The sequence below is a fragment of the Mus caroli genome, chromosome 2 (assembly GCF_900094665.2).
Source record: "Mus caroli chromosome 2, CAROLI_EIJ_v1.1, whole genome shotgun sequence".
NCBI classification, from domain to species: domain Eukaryota; kingdom Metazoa; phylum Chordata; class Mammalia; order Rodentia; family Muridae; genus Mus; species Mus caroli.
Window position 1 is genome coordinate 150,581,786 of NC_034571.1, and position 17,962 is coordinate 150,599,747.

At 50.0% G+C, this 17,962-nt stretch overlaps 1 protein-coding gene across 1 annotated transcript; it reads left to right on the forward strand.

The window, feature by feature from the left end:
* The first annotated feature begins 760 nt into the window (after positions 1-760).
* Actr5 (actin related protein 5) lies at positions 761-16,036 on the forward strand. The gene is made up of 9 exons (XM_021154184.1): positions 761-1,372; positions 2,408-2,637; positions 4,344-4,513; positions 7,980-8,197; positions 8,794-8,976; positions 11,908-12,027; positions 12,601-12,740; positions 13,260-13,392; positions 15,456-16,036. The coding sequence occupies exons 1-9, from the start codon at positions 998-1,000 to the stop codon at positions 15,711-15,713; spliced, it is 1,827 nt and encodes a 608-aa protein (XP_021009843.1). The 5' UTR covers positions 761-997; the 3' UTR covers positions 15,714-16,036.
* Positions 16,037-17,962: the final 1,926 nt, after the last annotated feature.

A 17,962-nucleotide genomic window follows, 5' to 3' on the forward strand; every position in this document is an offset into this window, starting at 1 on the left:
AGCACTTGGGAGGCAGAGGCAGGCGGATTTCTGAGTTCGAGGCCAGCCTGGTCTACAAAGTAAGTTCAAGACAGCCAGAGCTACACAGAGAAACCCTGTCTCAAAAAACCAACCAAAAAAAAACAACAACAACAACAACAAAAAAGTGAAATATGCAATCTTAAGTACATAGCTTGATGATTTTTTTTTTTTTTCGAGACAGGGTTTCTCTGTGTAGCCCTGGCTGTCCTGGAACTCATTCTGTAGACCAGGCTGGCCTTGAACTCAGAAATCCGCCTGCCTCTGCCTCCCAAGTGCTGGGATTAAAGGCGTGCGCCACCACTGCCCAGCTGATGAATTTTTACAAACTCATTAAATATTCATTTTAGCTGCCACTCCCAGAAACCGAAGTTAGTAGTACCTCAGAGTTTGGAGTTTGACTGGGCCCTTGAGGGCCCTGAGTTCCATCCCTGGAACCTATTGGGTGAAGAGAACAGGCATCTTGGCACGCTCCCACACCAATCACGCAATAAATAAACAAATGAACAGAAAAAGAAGTCAAAGGGAAAGGAGAATAGCTTAACACGGTCACAAAATTAAGGGCTAGATTTGCAAGGCTATGCAGACAGAGACCAAGGGAGAGTAGGGGACAGGGAGGGGCGGAGTCCAGCCTAGTGTGGGTGGAGCCTTTGGTCCCTTAGTTAGAGCAAGGGGCGTGGCCACGCCTCCACGTTCCGAGCTGGGGGCGGGGCTCGTGGACAGCCAGTTAGCGCGAAGAGGCGTGGCCACACGGAGGCCGTTGCGGACAAGCTAGATCTACGGTTGGACTTGAGGCTTGGATCAGCGGGGAATAGAAACCCACAGAAAGTTCTGGAGCGCCAGGCGGGAATGAGGTGCTGAAACCAGCGAGTCCTCCCGTAAGAAGGAGGCTTCCGGACGCTTCGGGGCCCTGAGACTCAGACGCGGCCCGAGGTTTCGTGACGCACTCGGCGTCGGGGCGGGACCGGCGCTGGCCAAGATGGAGGCCAACGTGTTCCGCTTCCGAGATGCCCGCTCTGCTCCGGATCCCGTGCTCGAAGCCGGGCCGGTGGCCTTCGGGTCGCAGCCGGTGCCTCTGGTGCTGGACAACGGGTCGTTCCAGGCTCGGGCCGGGTGGGCGTGCCCCGGGCCGGACCCGGGTCCGGAGCCGCGCCTGCAGTTCCGCGCCGTGTGCGCGCGCGGCCGCGGCGGGGCGCGCGGCGGGCCGGGGCCGCAGGTGGGCAACGCGCTGGGAAGCCTGGAGCCTCTGCGCTGGATGCTGCGCTCGCCCTTTGATCGCAACGTCCCGGTCAACCTGGAACTGCAGGAACTGCTGCTGGACTACAGCTTCCAGCACCTCGGCGTCTCCTCGCAGGTGAGGGCCTGCCGGGCAGGGCGCGCTCCGCTTCAGCCGTCATGCCAGGCAGTCGGGTATTGAACACAAGTTTGTCGGCCTTGTGCTAGGAGCTAAGGGTACACCACGAAGTCTTGTATCTTCCAGAGATGGGCTGTCACAGGCACAAGGGTCCAGTTTGCAATAGTCCAAGTGAGATGAGTTTTACCAGCACCAGTCCGATCCTGGAAGTATTTTGAAGATAAAACCAACGGGGTTTATCAGTTAACAGTTTAGCCAAAGTTTGACTTAATAAACTTGAAATGAACCGGGTGTGGTTTCACCGCCCTTTAATCCGGGCACTCAGTAGGCAGAAGCAGGCAGTTATTTCTGAGTTCAAGGCCAGCCTGGTCTACAGAGTGAGTTCCAGGACAGCCAGGGCTACACAGAGAAACCTTATCTTAAAAAAACAAAAAACCAACAGACAGACATACGAAAAGCTTAAGTTGACCATGTTATTTTGGCTTCCCAAAATAATCTCCAATAGAGATGAAATGTATTCTTTAAAATGGCTTGTGAGCCGGGTGGTGGCGGCGCACACCTTTAATCCCAGCACTTGGGAGGCAGAGGCAGGTGTATTTCTGAGTTCAAGGCCAGCCTGGACTACAAAGTGAGTGCCAGGACAGCCAGGGCTACACAGAGAAACCCTGTCTTGAAAAAAGCCAAAAAAAAAAAAAAAAGAAAGAAAGAAAGAAAAAAGAAAAGGCATGTGAGCACCTTTTTAAAGATGTATTATTTCAAAGTTATATGTGTGAGAGTGTTTGTGTACAAGAGTGTAGGTGCCTTAGGCGGGCGATCTTCTGTGACAGGAGTCAGAGAGTAGGTGCTGGGCAACAGAGTTGGGTTCTAATGTGTTCTCTCTAGTCCTCTTGTCTAGCCTTGAGTGTGTCTCCCTCCACACCCTCATGCTTTTAATTAGAGATCAAAAGCAAATTCAGCCCCGCAGTAAGGATTTGGGTTATTTTTGCATTTCATGCATGCTTCCGTTTGTCTCTTTGTGCTTGTCTTTCAAAGTAGGGCTGCGTCGATCATCCCATAGTTCTGACGGAGGCTGTGTGTAACCCCCTCTACTCCCGCCAAATGATGTCGGAGCTCCTTTTCGAATGCTACAGGATCCCGAAGGTTGCCTATGGGATAGACAGCCTCTTCAGCTTCTACCACAACGTGCCCAAGAATGCCCTTTCCAGCGGCCTCATCATTTCATCCGGCTACCAGTGCACACACATCTTACCGGTCTTGGAAGGAAGGTGAGCTGTGCCGTGGCATTGTGTTGGAGAAGCATCGTTTTAGGGCTGACTGGAAACATGGGACGTAAAAGGTGCCTGTTGGAAAGTCTGGGAAGTGCTAGATGGTTTAACTGAGCTGGGCTCAGACCTACATCAGTGAGTGCCTTCACAAGTTATTCTACCTGCCCTTTGGGACCTCCTGGAGGGACTTCAAGTTGGTCTTATATCTGATTGACAGTTATACAGTGTTATAATTCTGATTTATGGGGGAACAGTTAACATGATACCTGCCCATAGTAGGTATTCAGTAAGCATGGTTTGAGTAAGTTATTCCATTATATTTATTTCGTTCTTCTTAAAAAAAATTGTGTGTGTGCTTGTGTGCTTTTGCGTGCAGGAGCACATCTGTGTCTGTCTGTCTGGATTTGACAGTGCTTGACAGGAAGCTGGAAGCAGAGAACCGTATAAGGGCATTGGTTCTCTATTTCCACCATGTGGGTCTTAGGAATTGAACCCAGAGGTCCTGAGCCTTGACAGCAAGTGCCTTTACTGCTGGGCCATCTCCCTTTCTCTTAGTTGAATCATTTAATTGAGACCATCTTGGTATTCTGGAATTAATTTTTAATTAAGATTTTTTGCCGCCCCCTCCCCCCAAAAAAAAAAACTTGCACTGCAAACTCTTTAATTCATATTGTCCATACCTTTTATTTTTGATTACATTGCCTAATACATACTAGGCAATTCTGGAACTGTTTAGTAGAATAAAAGACAGAGATGGTTTTTGTCTGTTCATGTCTCAGAGTTTAGTTTTATTTTATTTTATTTATTTATTTTTTTTAAGATTTATCTATTTATTATATGTAAGTACACTGTAGCTGTCTTCAGACACTCCAGAAGAGGGTGCCAGATCTCATTACGGATGGTTGTGAGCCACCATGTGGTTGCTGGGATTTGAACTCTGGACCTTCGGAAGAGCAGTCGGGTGCTCTTACCCACTGAGCCATCTCACCAGCCCTTATTTTATTTTCTTGTGTGATGAAGCTAGCATTGTGCCCTTAAAAGTTCCCACATTGCCAGAAGGGCTGTGTGCCGCAGGCAGTGAGCCCTGGCTCTAGCGTGGACGCTTAGCTTTGCAGCCCTGCTAAGATGAGGCTCTGGTCCCTTTACCAGCCAGCATGTATGTGCTTGTTCATCTGATTGTGGAGAGAAGCAGTTCCCAGGAAGCTTGTGAAATCAGACTCTTAAGGCCCAGAGCAAGTAGCCCTTGGGATTGGTCTGCTTGACCATTTTATTATTATTATTTCTAGCCCCCAGAAGTACACACTTGTCACATGTCACTTAGACATCCTACTGAACTGTTTTTTGTTTTGTTTTTTAAATTGAGACAGGGTCTTTACATAGCCCTGGAACTCACTCTATAGACCAGGATGGCCTCTGCCTGTGTCTACCCCCCAAGTGGTGGGATTAAAGGTATGGTGCCACTACTGGCCTAAACCACTTTTCTGCGGTAGAAGCCACATGCCGGGGTCTGCAGTAGGAGTTCTGGTGTTGGGTAAGAGGCTGTACCAAGGGAATCTTCCTGATAGGGTTTTAGGTGTCCTCACCCTCCACTAGTCTAGTCTGCCCCTTTGTCTGAATTCAATTCTCCTGCTTTCCCCAAGATGGTCTACATTTTGTCTTTTCTGCTGCACTGACTCTCAGTGTTGTTCTTTATTATTTCGGTATAGGCTCGATGCCAAAAACTGCAAGCGCATCAATCTCGGAGGAAGTCAGGCAGCTGGCTACCTGCAGCGGCTTCTCCAGCTGAAGTATCCGGGCCACCTGGCAGCCATCACGCTCAGCCGCATGGAGGAGATCCTGCAGGAGCATAGCTACATTGCCGAGGACTACGGGGCAGGTGACACAGGGGGGCATGGCGGGTGATACAGAGGAACTTGCTCCAGGTTTCCAACTCTGTTGACTGTGGAGGGTTCTTGACTTCGTTAGCAGTGTGACTCTTGCTCGCTCAGATCCACCTCTCCTTTCGGTGCTCACATGGTGAGAGTATTAAGTAAACTAATTGTCATAAACATAAACTATGTTGTCCTGTCACACAACATAGCTTTTGCAGTTTGCCTCTGTGGAGTCTAGTGTTTGAAGACAGCCAGGGCTACACAAAGAAACCCTGTCTCAAAAAGCCAAAAAAAAGTTTGATACCAATTGAAAATGCTTTATCTCACATCGTTAGAGTGATGTCACAGCACCTCTCAGTCTCCCACCTATCCTGAACTTTTATTTTTGAGTCAGAGTCTCCTTATATAGCTCAGGCTGGCCACTGTCTCTCAGTGTGGCCTCAGATCCTCCATCTTCCTGCCTTAGCCTCTAAGTATCTCAATCTTTTGGTTTGTTGGTTTGGTTTGCTTTTTTCTGAGACAGGTTTCTTTGTCTATCCCTGGCTGTCCTGGAACTCAACTCTTAGACCAGGCTGGCCAAAGACTCATAAAGATTCGCCTGCCTCTGCCTTCCAAGTGCTGGGATTAAAGGCGTCACTGCCACTGCCCAGGGTAGAGGTAGGAGGATCAGATATGCAGTCTTTGTGTCACGGTGAGTTCGAAGCCTGCAAAGACTGTGTGAGATGCTACTTCAAAGAAACAAACCTGCAGGTGGAAGGATGGATGGTTCAGAGCTTTGCGGCTTTTGCAGTTTCCTGTGTTTCCTTAGGAGTGGCTCACTATCATCCCTGATTCCAGTCTCAGGGGATCTGCTGCTCTCACTTTCAGTGGGCATGTACATAGTGCCCTTAAACACGCGCATACACAGAAAATATAAAGAAGTGGTGTTTAAAGAGACCAAAAAAAAAAAAAAATTACGCAGAGGCATACATAAAGTCCAGCAAAAAGCAAAACCAAATAAAGCCTAATCCTAATTGTTTTTAAAAAACAAACAAACCATAGGACATAAAATTTACCATCAGCCTTTCCTCCCCCCACCCCTCGCCCTCTCTCCTTTCAGACAGTCTCCTGTGTAGGCTCAGCCTAACATCACATGTCTGGCTCTTCTGTCTCAGCTTCCCAATTGAAGGGTTCATCTTAACCATATTCGAAGAATTAAGTGGTGTTTACAAGCTGTGTGTTCAGAGCACTTTTGTTAAGCACCTGTGGTTTATGAGGTACAAAGAAACTGGGGAGATAGACATGGAAAGAGAATTTGTGAGTGTGGGCTCCCTTTTCTTGATATACTTTGGTATTAGCTTATTTTTGCTTTTGTTTATGTAGTCCTAGCTCACAAACATATGTAATCCCAGATGGGGGGGGGGGGCGATGCCCTCTTGTGGCTTCCATAAGCCATGCAGGTGGTTCCTGTTCAAATGCAGGCAAAATACTCCTGCACAGACTAAGTAAACAAAACAACCAGCATTTGATTCTGTGTGTTTCCCTTTTCAGTGCTGCAGCTGTGTCCGCATCCCATGGGTTTTGATAAATTTCCTTACTTGTTACTGAGTTTACAAATATTTTCTAATTTCTTGAAGTGATTGCTTACAAATATGTTGTGAAGTGCCTTCCTGTGATTTATCATTGGTTCAGCCCCATTATAGTGAAAGAACTTTGTTTGATGTCTGCTAAGCTTGTTTATTGCATGACCCGGCATGTCATCATCTTTGGCAGGAGTTCCTCACACACCTGAAGAGCGTGCACTGTGCTCTTGTGGCTTTGGTGTCCTTTGGTGTCTGGTGGTGATGGTGGCCAGCACTTGGTCACCTGCCTTCTACTAGTCCTGCTGATAATTGGGAGAAGTGTGTCGCTGTCACTAGGAGTGGTGGTGGGCGTCCCCACTTCTCCTCTGTTCTGTCACTGAGGACAACATTGACAAGATGAGCACGCCTGTTTCTGCACTGTGTTCCCAGCCCAGATCTGTCAGAGTGTGCTGTCAGTTTGTGACTTTGTCTTGTTAGTTTCATATTTAACATGGTCATAGCTTCCTGTCAGCTGACCTTTTGTCATTCTGTAGTGTATTTCATTTTATTTCTTTTTCTTTTAGACACACCTTTAATCACAGCATTAGGGAAGCAGAGGCAGGTGGATTTTGAGTTTGAGGCCAGCCTGGCCTGTTAGTATATTCCAGGCTAGCCAGGTATCCATAGTGAGATCTTATCTGAAAATAACATTGGCAACAAGGCACCCAGCTTTCTTTTGAATACCCAGCTTTCTTTTGAATGCAGTTTACATTGGCATATTTTCCTTTCATTTATTAAGCAACAGGGTCTCGTGTGGCTCAGGCTAGCCTCAAAATTCCCTTGAATGTGTGAAGACAACCTTGAACTCTCAATCCTTCTGCCTCCTCTTCTCAAGTGTTAAGATTGGGGGCAGGCGCTACCATCCCCTGCTTGTATCCCTTTACCTCTGATCTACTTTGTCAATGTCATCAAGATGTGCTTGTGGTTGTGTTATAATAAATGCTTATTACTCTTTCCATGGGGATGGCAGCTGGGCCTTGCGCCCCTAAGTAGCCTCCTGTGTGTGCTGGGACCGTTTGCAGTTAGCGTATTTGTGTTTGAATTCGGCATTACTATTTTATTTTTGTCCTTTTTTCTCTGCTTTTTAGGTTATTGGATTTCTTTCTTTTTTTCTTTCTTTCTTTATTATATGTAAGTACACTGTAGCTGTCTTCAGACACACCAGAAGAGGGTGTCAGATCTCATTTCGGGTGGTTGTGAGCCACCATGTGGTTGCTGGGATTTGAACTCTGGACCTTCGGAAGAGCAGTCGGGTGCTCTTACTAACCACTGAGCCATCTCACCAGCCCTGGATTTCTTTTATTTTACTTTTGAGGCAAGCTATCACTGTGAGCTCTAGCTGGCCCGGAGCTCACTGTATAGTCCATGCTTACCTTGAACTGAGAGATCTGTCAGCTAGTTCCTGGGGTTCAAGGTGAGCATCACCTTGGTCAGCTAAACTTTTTTTCTTCCCCCTTGTGCCTGTATTACTTATGTGGTTACTAGAAAATACAGGAATGCATAGCTTTTCCTCATCTGTGTAGATTAAGTATTGGTCAGGGTAACAGTGTTAGCACTAGGCTTCTGTGTTAAAGTGTCTCCCATATTAACCCTGTGAACGCTGGGAGCTGGTCAGACAGTGATATTACTAGTTTTAGTTCCAGTTATCAATCAAGTTTTAAGGCACTCATGAGGCAGTCAGCCCGTGAGTTTAACAGTTTTTCCCCTGCTCTGGCAGTTCCAGATTTCCTGTGTGGTTTCTGTCTGCAGACCCTCGCAGCAGGTCTTTGTGTGCCTGGGTGTGTTCAGAGGTTCGGAGTTCGTCCGCTCATGACTGGCATCGACTTTCCACTTCACTGTTCTCTAACTCCCCTAAACTGTTTGTTTGAAGAATTGCAGAAGTGGCAGTGTCCCAATTACTACGAGAACAATGTCCACAAGATGCAGCTCCCGTTCTCCAGCAAGCTCCTGGGCAGCACACTGACGGCGGAGGAGAAGCAGGAGCGGCGGCAGCAGCAGCTGCGCAGGCTGCAAGAGCTCAACGCCCGGCGGCGGGAGGAGAAGCTGCAACTGGATCAGGAGCGGCTGGAGCGGCTGTTATATGTGCAGGCAGGTGATGTCTGTGGTGCTGGACCCTGGCCTTGCTCTGCAAGGTGCTCTCTTCCTGTCTGGTTCCCTTGGCCATAATGTGCATTGGCTGTCGAGTCACCTTGAATTAGGGAGTCCAGAGACCAGAATCATGGAGATGATTAGCATGCACAGCAGCAAGTGGCTGTAGAGAGCTGTGGACTCAAGCTCTGTTTATTGATTTATTTTCTTTCCATGTAAGTGCAGCATGCACAGACCTTAGGGTGGGGCTCCCTGTGAATGTCACAAAGTAACACTGTCTTTGCTGCCAGATCGAGGAGCAGCTGTCATCTCCTCTCAGTGACTCCTTCCCTCTCAAGGTGGTGGCATCTTTGATGTCTGTCAACTTAGATTAGTTTTGCCTAATTAAGCAGTGCTGAAAGCGGTGTGCGGTACTAGCAGGCCCAGACAGCTGGAGAGGAGGGCGGGTAGGAGTGTGGTGGGAGCTTGCGGGGCAGCTCTGCTGGGGACTGACTAGGGCCCCCGCCTGTACTTCTGCTGGCTTCCTAGCTGCCTTCCCCTTGTTGATGACCACACTGCCCGTCTGTGAGAGTGGCTTGTGATTGCTCTGGTTTTAGGAGCTCCTAGAGGAAGGACAGATGGACCAGTTTCACAAAGCTCTGATGGAGCTGAACATGGACTCCCCAGAAGAACTGCAGTCCTACATACAGAAGCTCACCTTGGCAGTGGAGCAGGCCAAACAGAAAATCCTGCAGGCCGAAGCCAACCTGGAGGTGGATGTGGTAGACAGCAAGCCAGAGGTGACTGGGCCTGGGGAGGGAAGCCCTTTGGGCCCTTAGGCTTGGTGACAAGTGCGTTCACTCACCAAGCCATCTACCCAGCCTTAGCTTCTTCTTTTTGAGATGGGATTTCACATAAGGGCTACGCTGGCCTTGAGCGTAGCATGTAGCCAAGATGACCTTGAACTTCTGATCCTCCTGCTTCTGCCTCCCCAGTGCTGGGATTTTAAGTGTGTGCTGCCACCGTGACCGGCTAATGGGGTACTGGGAGTCAGAGCCTGGGCTGCCTCACGAATGCTAGACAACTACTCTACTACCATTCACACTACCCCCCGGCCCCCAAGCCATTGAGTCAGCTTGCTTTAAACTCTAAAACGATACCATGGAAAAGTCAGGGTTGGTGCCATTTGATGCCGGGTATGGGGTAGTGTGCCCCATGATGTCACAGCTGTGTCTGAGTCAATGTGGACTTACTCTCAGAGACAGGCTCCTAGCTCCACCATAGCTCAGCACTCAGTCCTGCATCCCTGCCTCCACTCACTGCTCTAGCACAGGCTTAGAAAACCTTTTCTGCTGATGACCCCATTGTACCTAGAGAACGGTTTACATAATCCTGGTGTAGAGATGCAGCTCTGCCATTCACTAAATGAAAACAACATTGCATGCTGATGAGAAGGGTGTGTTTAGTTTTATATAGGAATTCAATCCTGGGTAAGCGTTGATAATGTGGGATGCAGAGGAATCTTCAGTAGTTGTACAGAGGTCACTTTTGAGATCTCTTCTGGGGCTTACAGCTACATTGTCTGTTGTGGATTCATCCATTAACGTGTTCTTAAGATGTGCAAGTCCCGCAGGGTCAGATGTAGTCTAGGGGCTTTGAATCCAGAGGAGAACTAAGCAGCCGAAGACGGGACCCAGGCAGTGGGAGCGCTGCTCTTCTGTGTGCAGGTTCTGATCATATAGTCCTGAGCTCTCATCAGCATCCCTCCGTCTGGTCAGGGGACTTGTGCATCGTGTCTGTGCTTTGGAGACACACAGCAGGTCTTTGTGGGCTTGGGAAGGCTTACGTGTATGTCAAAGCTTGTTTTAGGGGCTTGGCCCCTCAAGCATGAGTATTGAGTTTGGATCCTCAGTACTCAGGCAGAAGTTGGGCATGGTGGAGTGTGCCTGAAATCCTAGCCCAGGGAGGAGGCAAAGACAGAAGGGTCCTTAGAGTTCTCAGCTGAGCCAGTGAGCATCAGGTTCATGGAAAAATCATCAAAGAGGTAGGTGGAGGGACAAGAGAGATGGTTCAGCTCTTAAGAGCATGCTCTTTCAGAGGGCCTGATTTCTTTTTTTATTTTTTTTTGGTTTTTCGAGACAGGGTTTCTCTGTGTAGCCCTGGCTGTCCTGGAACTCACTCTGTAGACCAGGCTGGCCTCGAACTCAGAAATCCGCCTGCCTCTGCCTCCCGAGTGCTGGGATTAAAGGCGTGCGCCACCACGCCCAGCTTGAGGGCCTGATTTCAATGTTCACTGTCTACATTGGGCGGCTCACAACCACCTGCCTCTACAGCTTTAGGAATCTGACGACTCTGGCCTCCTAGGGGCACATGGCCACACATGCACACAACCCCACACAGATATAGACACACATTGTTTATGTGTCTAAGTAAGATGGAAACAATGGAGGAAGACACTGGCCACGTGTGTACAGTACATGTCTTAGTCAGAGTTTCTATTCCTGTACAAACATCATGACCAAGAAGCAGTTGGGGAGGAAAGGGTTTATTCAGCTTACACTTCCACACTGCTGTTCATCACCAAGGAAGTCAGGACTGGAACTCAAACAGGTCAGGATACAGGAGCTGATGCAGAGGCCATGGAGGGATGTTCTTTACTGGCTTGCTTCATTTGGCTTGCTCAGCTTCTCTCTTATAGAACCCAAAACTACCAGCCCAGAGATGGCACCACCCACAAGGGGCCTTTCCCCCTTGATCACTAATTGAGAAAATGCCTTACAGTTGGATCTCATGGAGGCATTTCCTCAACTGAAGCTCCTTTCTCTGTGATAACTCCAGCTGTGTCAAGTTGACACAAAACTAGCCAGGACAATACACACACACACAGGTTGCACTCAGTTTAGCAATTTGGATGCAGTAATCTGTCACCAAATCTGGAGCAGTTGTTCTGTGTTGTTGGAGGATGACTGCTGGTGGTGGGATGAGTTCTAGTCCTGATGAACTCAGCCATGACATTGACTAATCTGTTCTGCCTTTTAGTATTGCCACAATGTAATTCAGTTAGGATGAAGTGAATAGTGTGGGCCCTGCAAGGTACAGGTGAAGCCCAGCTGTGGACTGCAGGCTGAATTAACACAGCTGGGAGTTTGAACCAGCATTCCCTAGCATCTATTTTTCCTATAGACCATTCCATTGTGGTTCCTGGAGTGCCGAGTTGTTTGTTCTCATGAGAATGCTGTAAGGACTAGATATAGAACTTTGGTAGTATTCTCTCTTTCTCCCCCTCTTTCTCTCTAGCTCTCTTCACTCTGTCTCTTTTCCCTTCTTGAGACAGGTTCTCACTCTGCAGCTCTGGCTGGCTTCAAACTTTGCTAAGAGGTGTGTGTGTGTGTGTGTGTGTGTGTGTGTACACTGTAGTGCACAAACATGAAGGCCAGAGGACAATTTTGGCAGTTAATTCTTTTCTTCCCCCACGGAGGTTTCAGGAATTGAACTCAGGTTGTCAGTTTTGTGGCAAGCCCTCTTACCTTCTGAGCCACCTTGCTGGTCCTATGTTAGTCTTTTGCTAACTTGTATTATCCTCACCCCTTCCCATGTGAATTGCTTTGAAGAGTGTTTAGTTTCTGCACCAATGCTTGGAACATTGGGTGAGATGAGACCCCATCCGGTTCCAGGATCAGATCGGAGCTGAGGTTTGCTGGTGTTTGCTTATCTGTCTGTCCTGTCCTCAGACCCCTGACCTGGAGCCGCTGGAGCCCACCATGGAGGATGTGGAGAACATCAGTGATTTTGAGCCTTTGTTCTCAGAGGAAACGCCCGAAGTGGAGAAGCCGCAAGTCACCACAGTCCAGGTTTGACCACTGTTACCAAGACCACCTGTACATTTGAAGCTGTTTGCATAAGTGACTGGCCCAGTCCGCTTCTTGGGGAGCACTGGAGAGCCCCGTTGTGCTCTCAGCGTCAGTCAGAGGCTTTCCCCTGGTGGACAGTTGAGGGGCTGGTGCCACCCCTCATGTGAGCACTGCCAGTGACTGAGGTCTCCAAACCTGCACATGGGCTCTTAGCCATTATCACCATCCTTACTGGGGTCTGTGCCTCTTATGCTGGTAGCAGCAAAATAAAGTGACTGAACCTGAGCCCTTGGGGATGGGGGGAGGTGTTGAACCAGGGTGAGCAGGGACAGGGTCTGTCCCTCTGGGCCACTTGACTGCTGCACTTCAGAGTCTCTTCCTGTAACTTGGGCTCAGGCGTGACACAGTGTATGGGGATTTGTCACTTGAGTGTGAGCAGAGGTAGAAGACGGAGCTTGAAGGGAGGAGAGCTTAAGGCTGGTGGTGCTGGGCTGGAGATGTGGTTTGAGAAAACTGACAGCGAGCGAATGGTCATCTTAGTCTAAAAACATCTCTTAAACCTTGGGTTTGAAGCCCGTGTTTAACTTGGCAGCGTATCATCAGCTGTCTGTTGGGACAGAGAGGATCCGTGCTCCGGAGATTATTTTCCAGCCATCCCTCATAGGAGAGGAGCAGGCGGGGATCGCAGAGACCCTCCATTTTGTCCTGGACAGGTGAGCCGTGATACCCCTCAGCCTCCCCAAGCCAGCTCTTACCATTGCTGCCTGGATGCAGGTAGTCTGCCCACTGACCCAGGCCTGCAGGCAGAGCAGGTACAAGCTCCATTCCTTCATCTGTGAGCTTTACCAACTAAGCCTTTGAGTCCTGGCCAGGATGTCCCCTGGCTTTCATGTGAAATTTGCCATTGCTAAAAGCCAGTGCTCATTTTATTTGTGTGTTCACTGAGATAGGGTCTCCCTATGTACTCGGCAGCCTTGACCTTGAAGCTTCAGAGTAGCTGGGATCACAAGTGTAGACGCCAGACCCTGAGAGACTAGTGATTTTTATTTCATCTTGTTTTTAAGTATGGGGGAAGTATGCACACATGGCCTATAGTATGGAGTTGTGAATGAAAACAAAAATACTGGTTTAGTTTCTTTTAATTTGAGTTGACTGTTGTACCAAGAGCTTGCCTCTCCAGGTCTTGCTTCCGTGGGGTCAGCAGCCAGGTTGGTCCATGCTTTCTCTCCTAGGTACCCAAAGGCCATTCAGGACACCCTGGTTCAGAACGTTTTCCTCACCGGTGGGAACGTGATGTACCCAGGCATGAAGGCCCGAGTGGAGAAGGAGCTGCTGGAGATGAGGCCCTTCCAGTCCTCCTTCCAGGTACAGACTGCTCTCCCCACCCACTGTTTGTGATTGGCATCCCAGCCACTGACTGCTTGATTAGTGGTGGCTGCCATAGTCAGGGTGTAAGGACTGGATTCTGCAATCCCATCATCCACTGCAGAGGGTCATTGCTGGCCTTGTCTTTAAGCCACCGTCAGCTTATGCGGACGGCAATCCTACTTGAATATCGCTCTGCTCTTCTGTTAGTTGCCAGTATTGAGCGTGTTCTGAAATCCAAAGAGCATCCTCAGCAGAGGGGATTCTCACCTATGTCTTCCCGTAATGAAGTGCATCGTCTCTGGCTGTTTACTTATCTCTGGACAGGGTCTTGTTTTTCTGGAGTAACCAGGAAGATGCTTTGACGGCTCCTCTCTGCATAGTTGTTACTTTAGGTCAAGCGAGACTTGGAAGGAGCCTGAGCCACGAGTCATGTGATTAATTCACATTTTAGGGGGGTAGTATAAGGTCAGCCTGAACTAATGAGTAAATTCAAGCCAGCCTAAGTTATATAGACTCATTCTCAGAAATTTTCAAGAGGAGAGGGTGAGATTTTTCACTAGATCAGGAGTGCTGGACAGGCTTGAAGTGGAGGAAAATGCACTGTCTCAGGCTGTGGCTAGCACTCAGGGGAAAGGTGAGAGGCCATTAGGAACTCAGGGCCCTCCCTGGGAGAGCAGGGAACACCAAGGATCCAGCCCTAACCCCAGCCTTTAAGGGCGCTTGGGAGCTGGAAGACATCTCGGTGGAGTTGAGGAGAGAGGCAGCCGGAGGAGGGACAGCAGTGTTGACACCAAGGAGTGGCTTTTCAGGCTGTAAGCCTGTGCCTGACTGGACCTGGCAGGGCAGCTGAGGAGAAAGTTGTTGGGTAAAGGGCTCTTGGAATGGTCATGCTGTCCACTTGGCAATCCGAGAATCCCCCTGCCATGCTGTGAGAGCCTGGTTGTAAGAGCGCTACTTCTCATGACGCACCCACCGTGCCCACCCATGTCCTGTATCAGTTTGTGGGATGGCAGTGTCAGGTAGCAGTAGCTCTTGTCCAGTTATTTTACACTAACTTCAAAACACTGACTTTCACTGGGTGGTGGTGCACTCCTTTAATCCCAGCACTTGGGATAGGAGGCAGAGGCAGACGGACTCCTTTAATCCCAGCACTTGGGATAGGAGGCAGAGGCAGACGGACTCCTTTAATCCCAGCACTTGGGATAGGAGGCAGAGGCAGGCGGACTCCTTTAATCCCAGCACTTGGGATAGGAGGCAGAGGCAGACGGATTCCTTNTAGGAGGCAGAGGCAGACGGACTCCTTTAATCCCAGCACTTGGGATAGGAGGCAGAGGCAGATGGATTTCTGAGTTCGAGGACAGCCAGGGCTACACAGAGAAACCCTGTCTCGACAAAACAAAACAAAACACTGACTTTCTAGGGCTGGGCTGGGGCTCAGTGTGGAGTATCCGTCTGGATCCTGAGGCTGGGAGCTCACTCTCTAGTGTGATACAAACAGGACGGATCGCATTGTTTTTCTTTTGCTGGTTTTACTGTCTTTGTTATCTTTGTGATTTTTTTGGTGGAAAAAAATCACTGGTGGAAGCCTAGGGCTGCTTACAAGCTGTGCAGGCCACTCTACCTGCTCAGCCGTGTCCCAGACAATTAAATCAGCTGAAGTGAAAAGAGGAAACACAGTAGGGCCTGGAGAGGTGGCTCGGTGGTTAGAGCACTTGCTGCTCTTGCAGAGGCCTTGGGTTTGGGTCCCAGCACCTGCGTGGCGGCTCACAACTGTCTGTAGGCCAGATTTGTGGAGATCCACTGCCTCTTCTGGCCTCCATGAGCACTGGACATGTAAATGCTACACAGGCACCCGTGCAGGCACATACACACACACACACACACACACACACACACCCCTGGGCAACTGTGTACTCTCAAAATGGAGGCATCTCTGGGCCTTTCTGTGTGCTTCTGAGGATGTACAAATGGTTGGCCGAGGCTGCAGAACCTTCCTGACTGGGCCGGGAGCCCTGGGAGGAGCCGTGGATTCTTTAGAGTGCATCTGCTTCTTGTTCCAGGTTCAGCTTGCCTCGAACCCTGTGCTGGATGCGTGGTACGGTGCCCGTGACTGGGCCTTGGATCACCTAGAAGACAGTGGAGCCTGGGTCACCAGGAAGGACTATGAAGAAAAGGGGGGCGAGTACCTCAAGGAACATTGTGCCTCCAACACGTACGTCCCCATCCGCCTGCCTAAGCAGGCCTCACGTGCCTCAGAGACGCAGACTTCCGGGCGAGGCTCTGGCGCCAGCGGAAGTGGAGCTGGTGATCAGGCCTAGCAGAGGGGACGCCAGATGACCTTGTGCTTCGCCCTTGCCATAGAGGCAGTGTTTGGGACAAGGACAGTGCTCCATGGTGCTGCCTGGGTCTAACAGCCTTGTTTGGCCAGTGACTGGATCTCCCCTGGGAACCCAGCAGAGGAGAGCAGATGATCTACCTCAGTGAAGGACACAGTGGCCTCTGGCACCAAGAACTGTGGACAAGCTGGGGGACTGCCTTCCTCAGCAGTGAGGGAAACGGCTGGAGGGAGAAGTGGGCAGTGCTGCTCTTTGCACTGTTTTGTTTTGTTTTTAAAGCTCTAAAGTTATCCATGGAGCGTTTATACTGTGTGTGCCACTGTCCTGTGTGCCACTGTCCTCTGACTTTGCAGAGCGTGCTCCAAGCTGCTGCTGAAGCTGTGGAAGTGGCCATCCACTGAGCCCCTGGAGTGGGAAGACCCACCCCGCCCCCACCCCATTCTCTGCCTGGTTCCTGTCTTAAGTGGAAGGTGGCGCTTGTGTCCAGTCTTCTAACTCTTGCTTTGCGGGGGATGCTCCCACACTGAAGCCTTGCCAGAGATTTGTTCTTCTCTTTTGTGGGTTTGTTGGTGACATGCCCTTTTCAGGCCACTCTGCAGAACTGACGGGGGCGGGGGGAGAGCCCATCCCAGGGACTTTTCATTTGGCTCTGTCCCCCTGCCCCCACGCCTTTACAGTGTGACCTTGACCAGGTAGCTGCCCTCTTCCCCTTCTGTTGCTTTAGGACTAGGGTCTCATGGTGCAGCTCAGGCTGGCTTCACCTCAGTCTTCCTGCCTCAGCCTTCCTAGTGACACCCCCCCCCCCTGCCAAACATCATTTTTTATAGATTGTTGCTAAGATTGTTAACTCTCAGACACACCCAAGAACTGAGCCCAGTGGCTCCAGAGCTCATGGCACCACAGAAGCCACGTCCTGATCCCAGGGAACCTTGAGATGCTGCTGCGGTGCACCCAGGACACAACCTGTGTGCTCAGTGTGCCTGAGCAATCTCCTGTATCTCCAGTCCTCAGGCTGGGAAACTGCAGGTCTGAAGGGCCTGAGTATAGGGGAAGAAGACCCTGGCAGCTGACCCATGAGTTCCTAAGGTGTTTCCTATTGAGTCATTGGCCGTGCTAGGCTGGGCCAAGGACTGATGGGATGGCAGAAAGAACATGGACCAATCTCCATAGGAGAGATGTATTCATAGCACCATCCAGGACAAGAGATGGTGCTGACCACTGGCCATCCATCTTAGCCTGCCTTCTTCGGTTTAAATGAGATAGCCTTTGGAGGACAGGCAGGTGGTGAAGGGCCCGGAGCGGGTGAACCTGGTGCTTCACACAATGCAACGAGCAGTAGGCTGGATAGCTCAGGTTTTTAGGCGGTGATCAACACAGGAGGAGATCAGGAGCTGAGGGCCAAGGGGCTGAGCTGCGAGCTCTCTAGTTTTGTCTCCTGTGAAGTATGTCAGACCTTTTACCTTTGGCCTCCAATTGGCCCTTAGGGAATCCTACCCATTCCCAGAGCTAGCCAGGAGTTTGCTACCTGCAGTTTTCCTAGGCCTTCACACAAGTGTTCACCATGTACTGTGTGCCTTAGACTCTAGCTGGTCCTTTGTAAGCAGTGACATTTCTCTCAAGATCAGGAGTTATGCAGGGCAGAGGGTGCCTTGGCCTTCAGAGCTGTGAAAGAAGAAACATCCTGCTCTGCCCCCTACCCGCTCTTTGGAATAGGTCACAGAAGCCAGGAGGCCAGGCGGTCAGTCAGCTTCTATCATTGTGACTGGTCTATGGGCCCCGTAAAAGTGGATCATGCAGTGCTTATCCCGGGATGGTCTATTTTACCTAGCGTGATGGCACAGATGGCACAGCATCCTGAGCTGCAGTTGTGTGTATTGTCTCCTGTCTCTCTCCCTTGTCCCTATACACACACACACACACACACCCTTGTTTTAGGGATGGTCTGACCGTCACTGGCTACCCTAGTCCTCACTGTGTGAACCCGGTTGCCCCAAAGCTTGTGGTAGCCCTCCTGCCTCTGCCTCCAGGATGCTGGGATTGTAGACGTGAACCAGCACACTGGGCTGTTCCATGCCTTCTTTATCTGTGGTGCTGGGCATGCAGGTCACCTCTCTCTCAGCTGTTGGTAACATTAGAGGCTGCAGGCCTCCTTTGGCATGGGTACTGGATGGAGTGTGAGCTGGACTTGAATGTCTAAGGAAGCTGTTTACAGAGCAGCAGCCATCTTTTCA

Coding starts and splice junctions, on each gene's coding strand:
- Actr5 (XM_021154184.1), top strand. CDS start 998: ATGGAGGCCAACGTGTTCCGCTTCCGAGATGCCCGCTCTGCTCCGGAT. Junction 1,373..2,407: donor ACCTCGGCGTCTCCTCGCAG/GTGAGGGCCTGC, acceptor CTTTCAAAGTAG/GGCTGCGTCGATCATCCCAT. Junction 4,514..7,979: donor TGCCGAGGACTACGGGGCAG/GTGACACAGGGG, acceptor GTTTGTTTGAAG/AATTGCAGAAGTGGCAGTGT.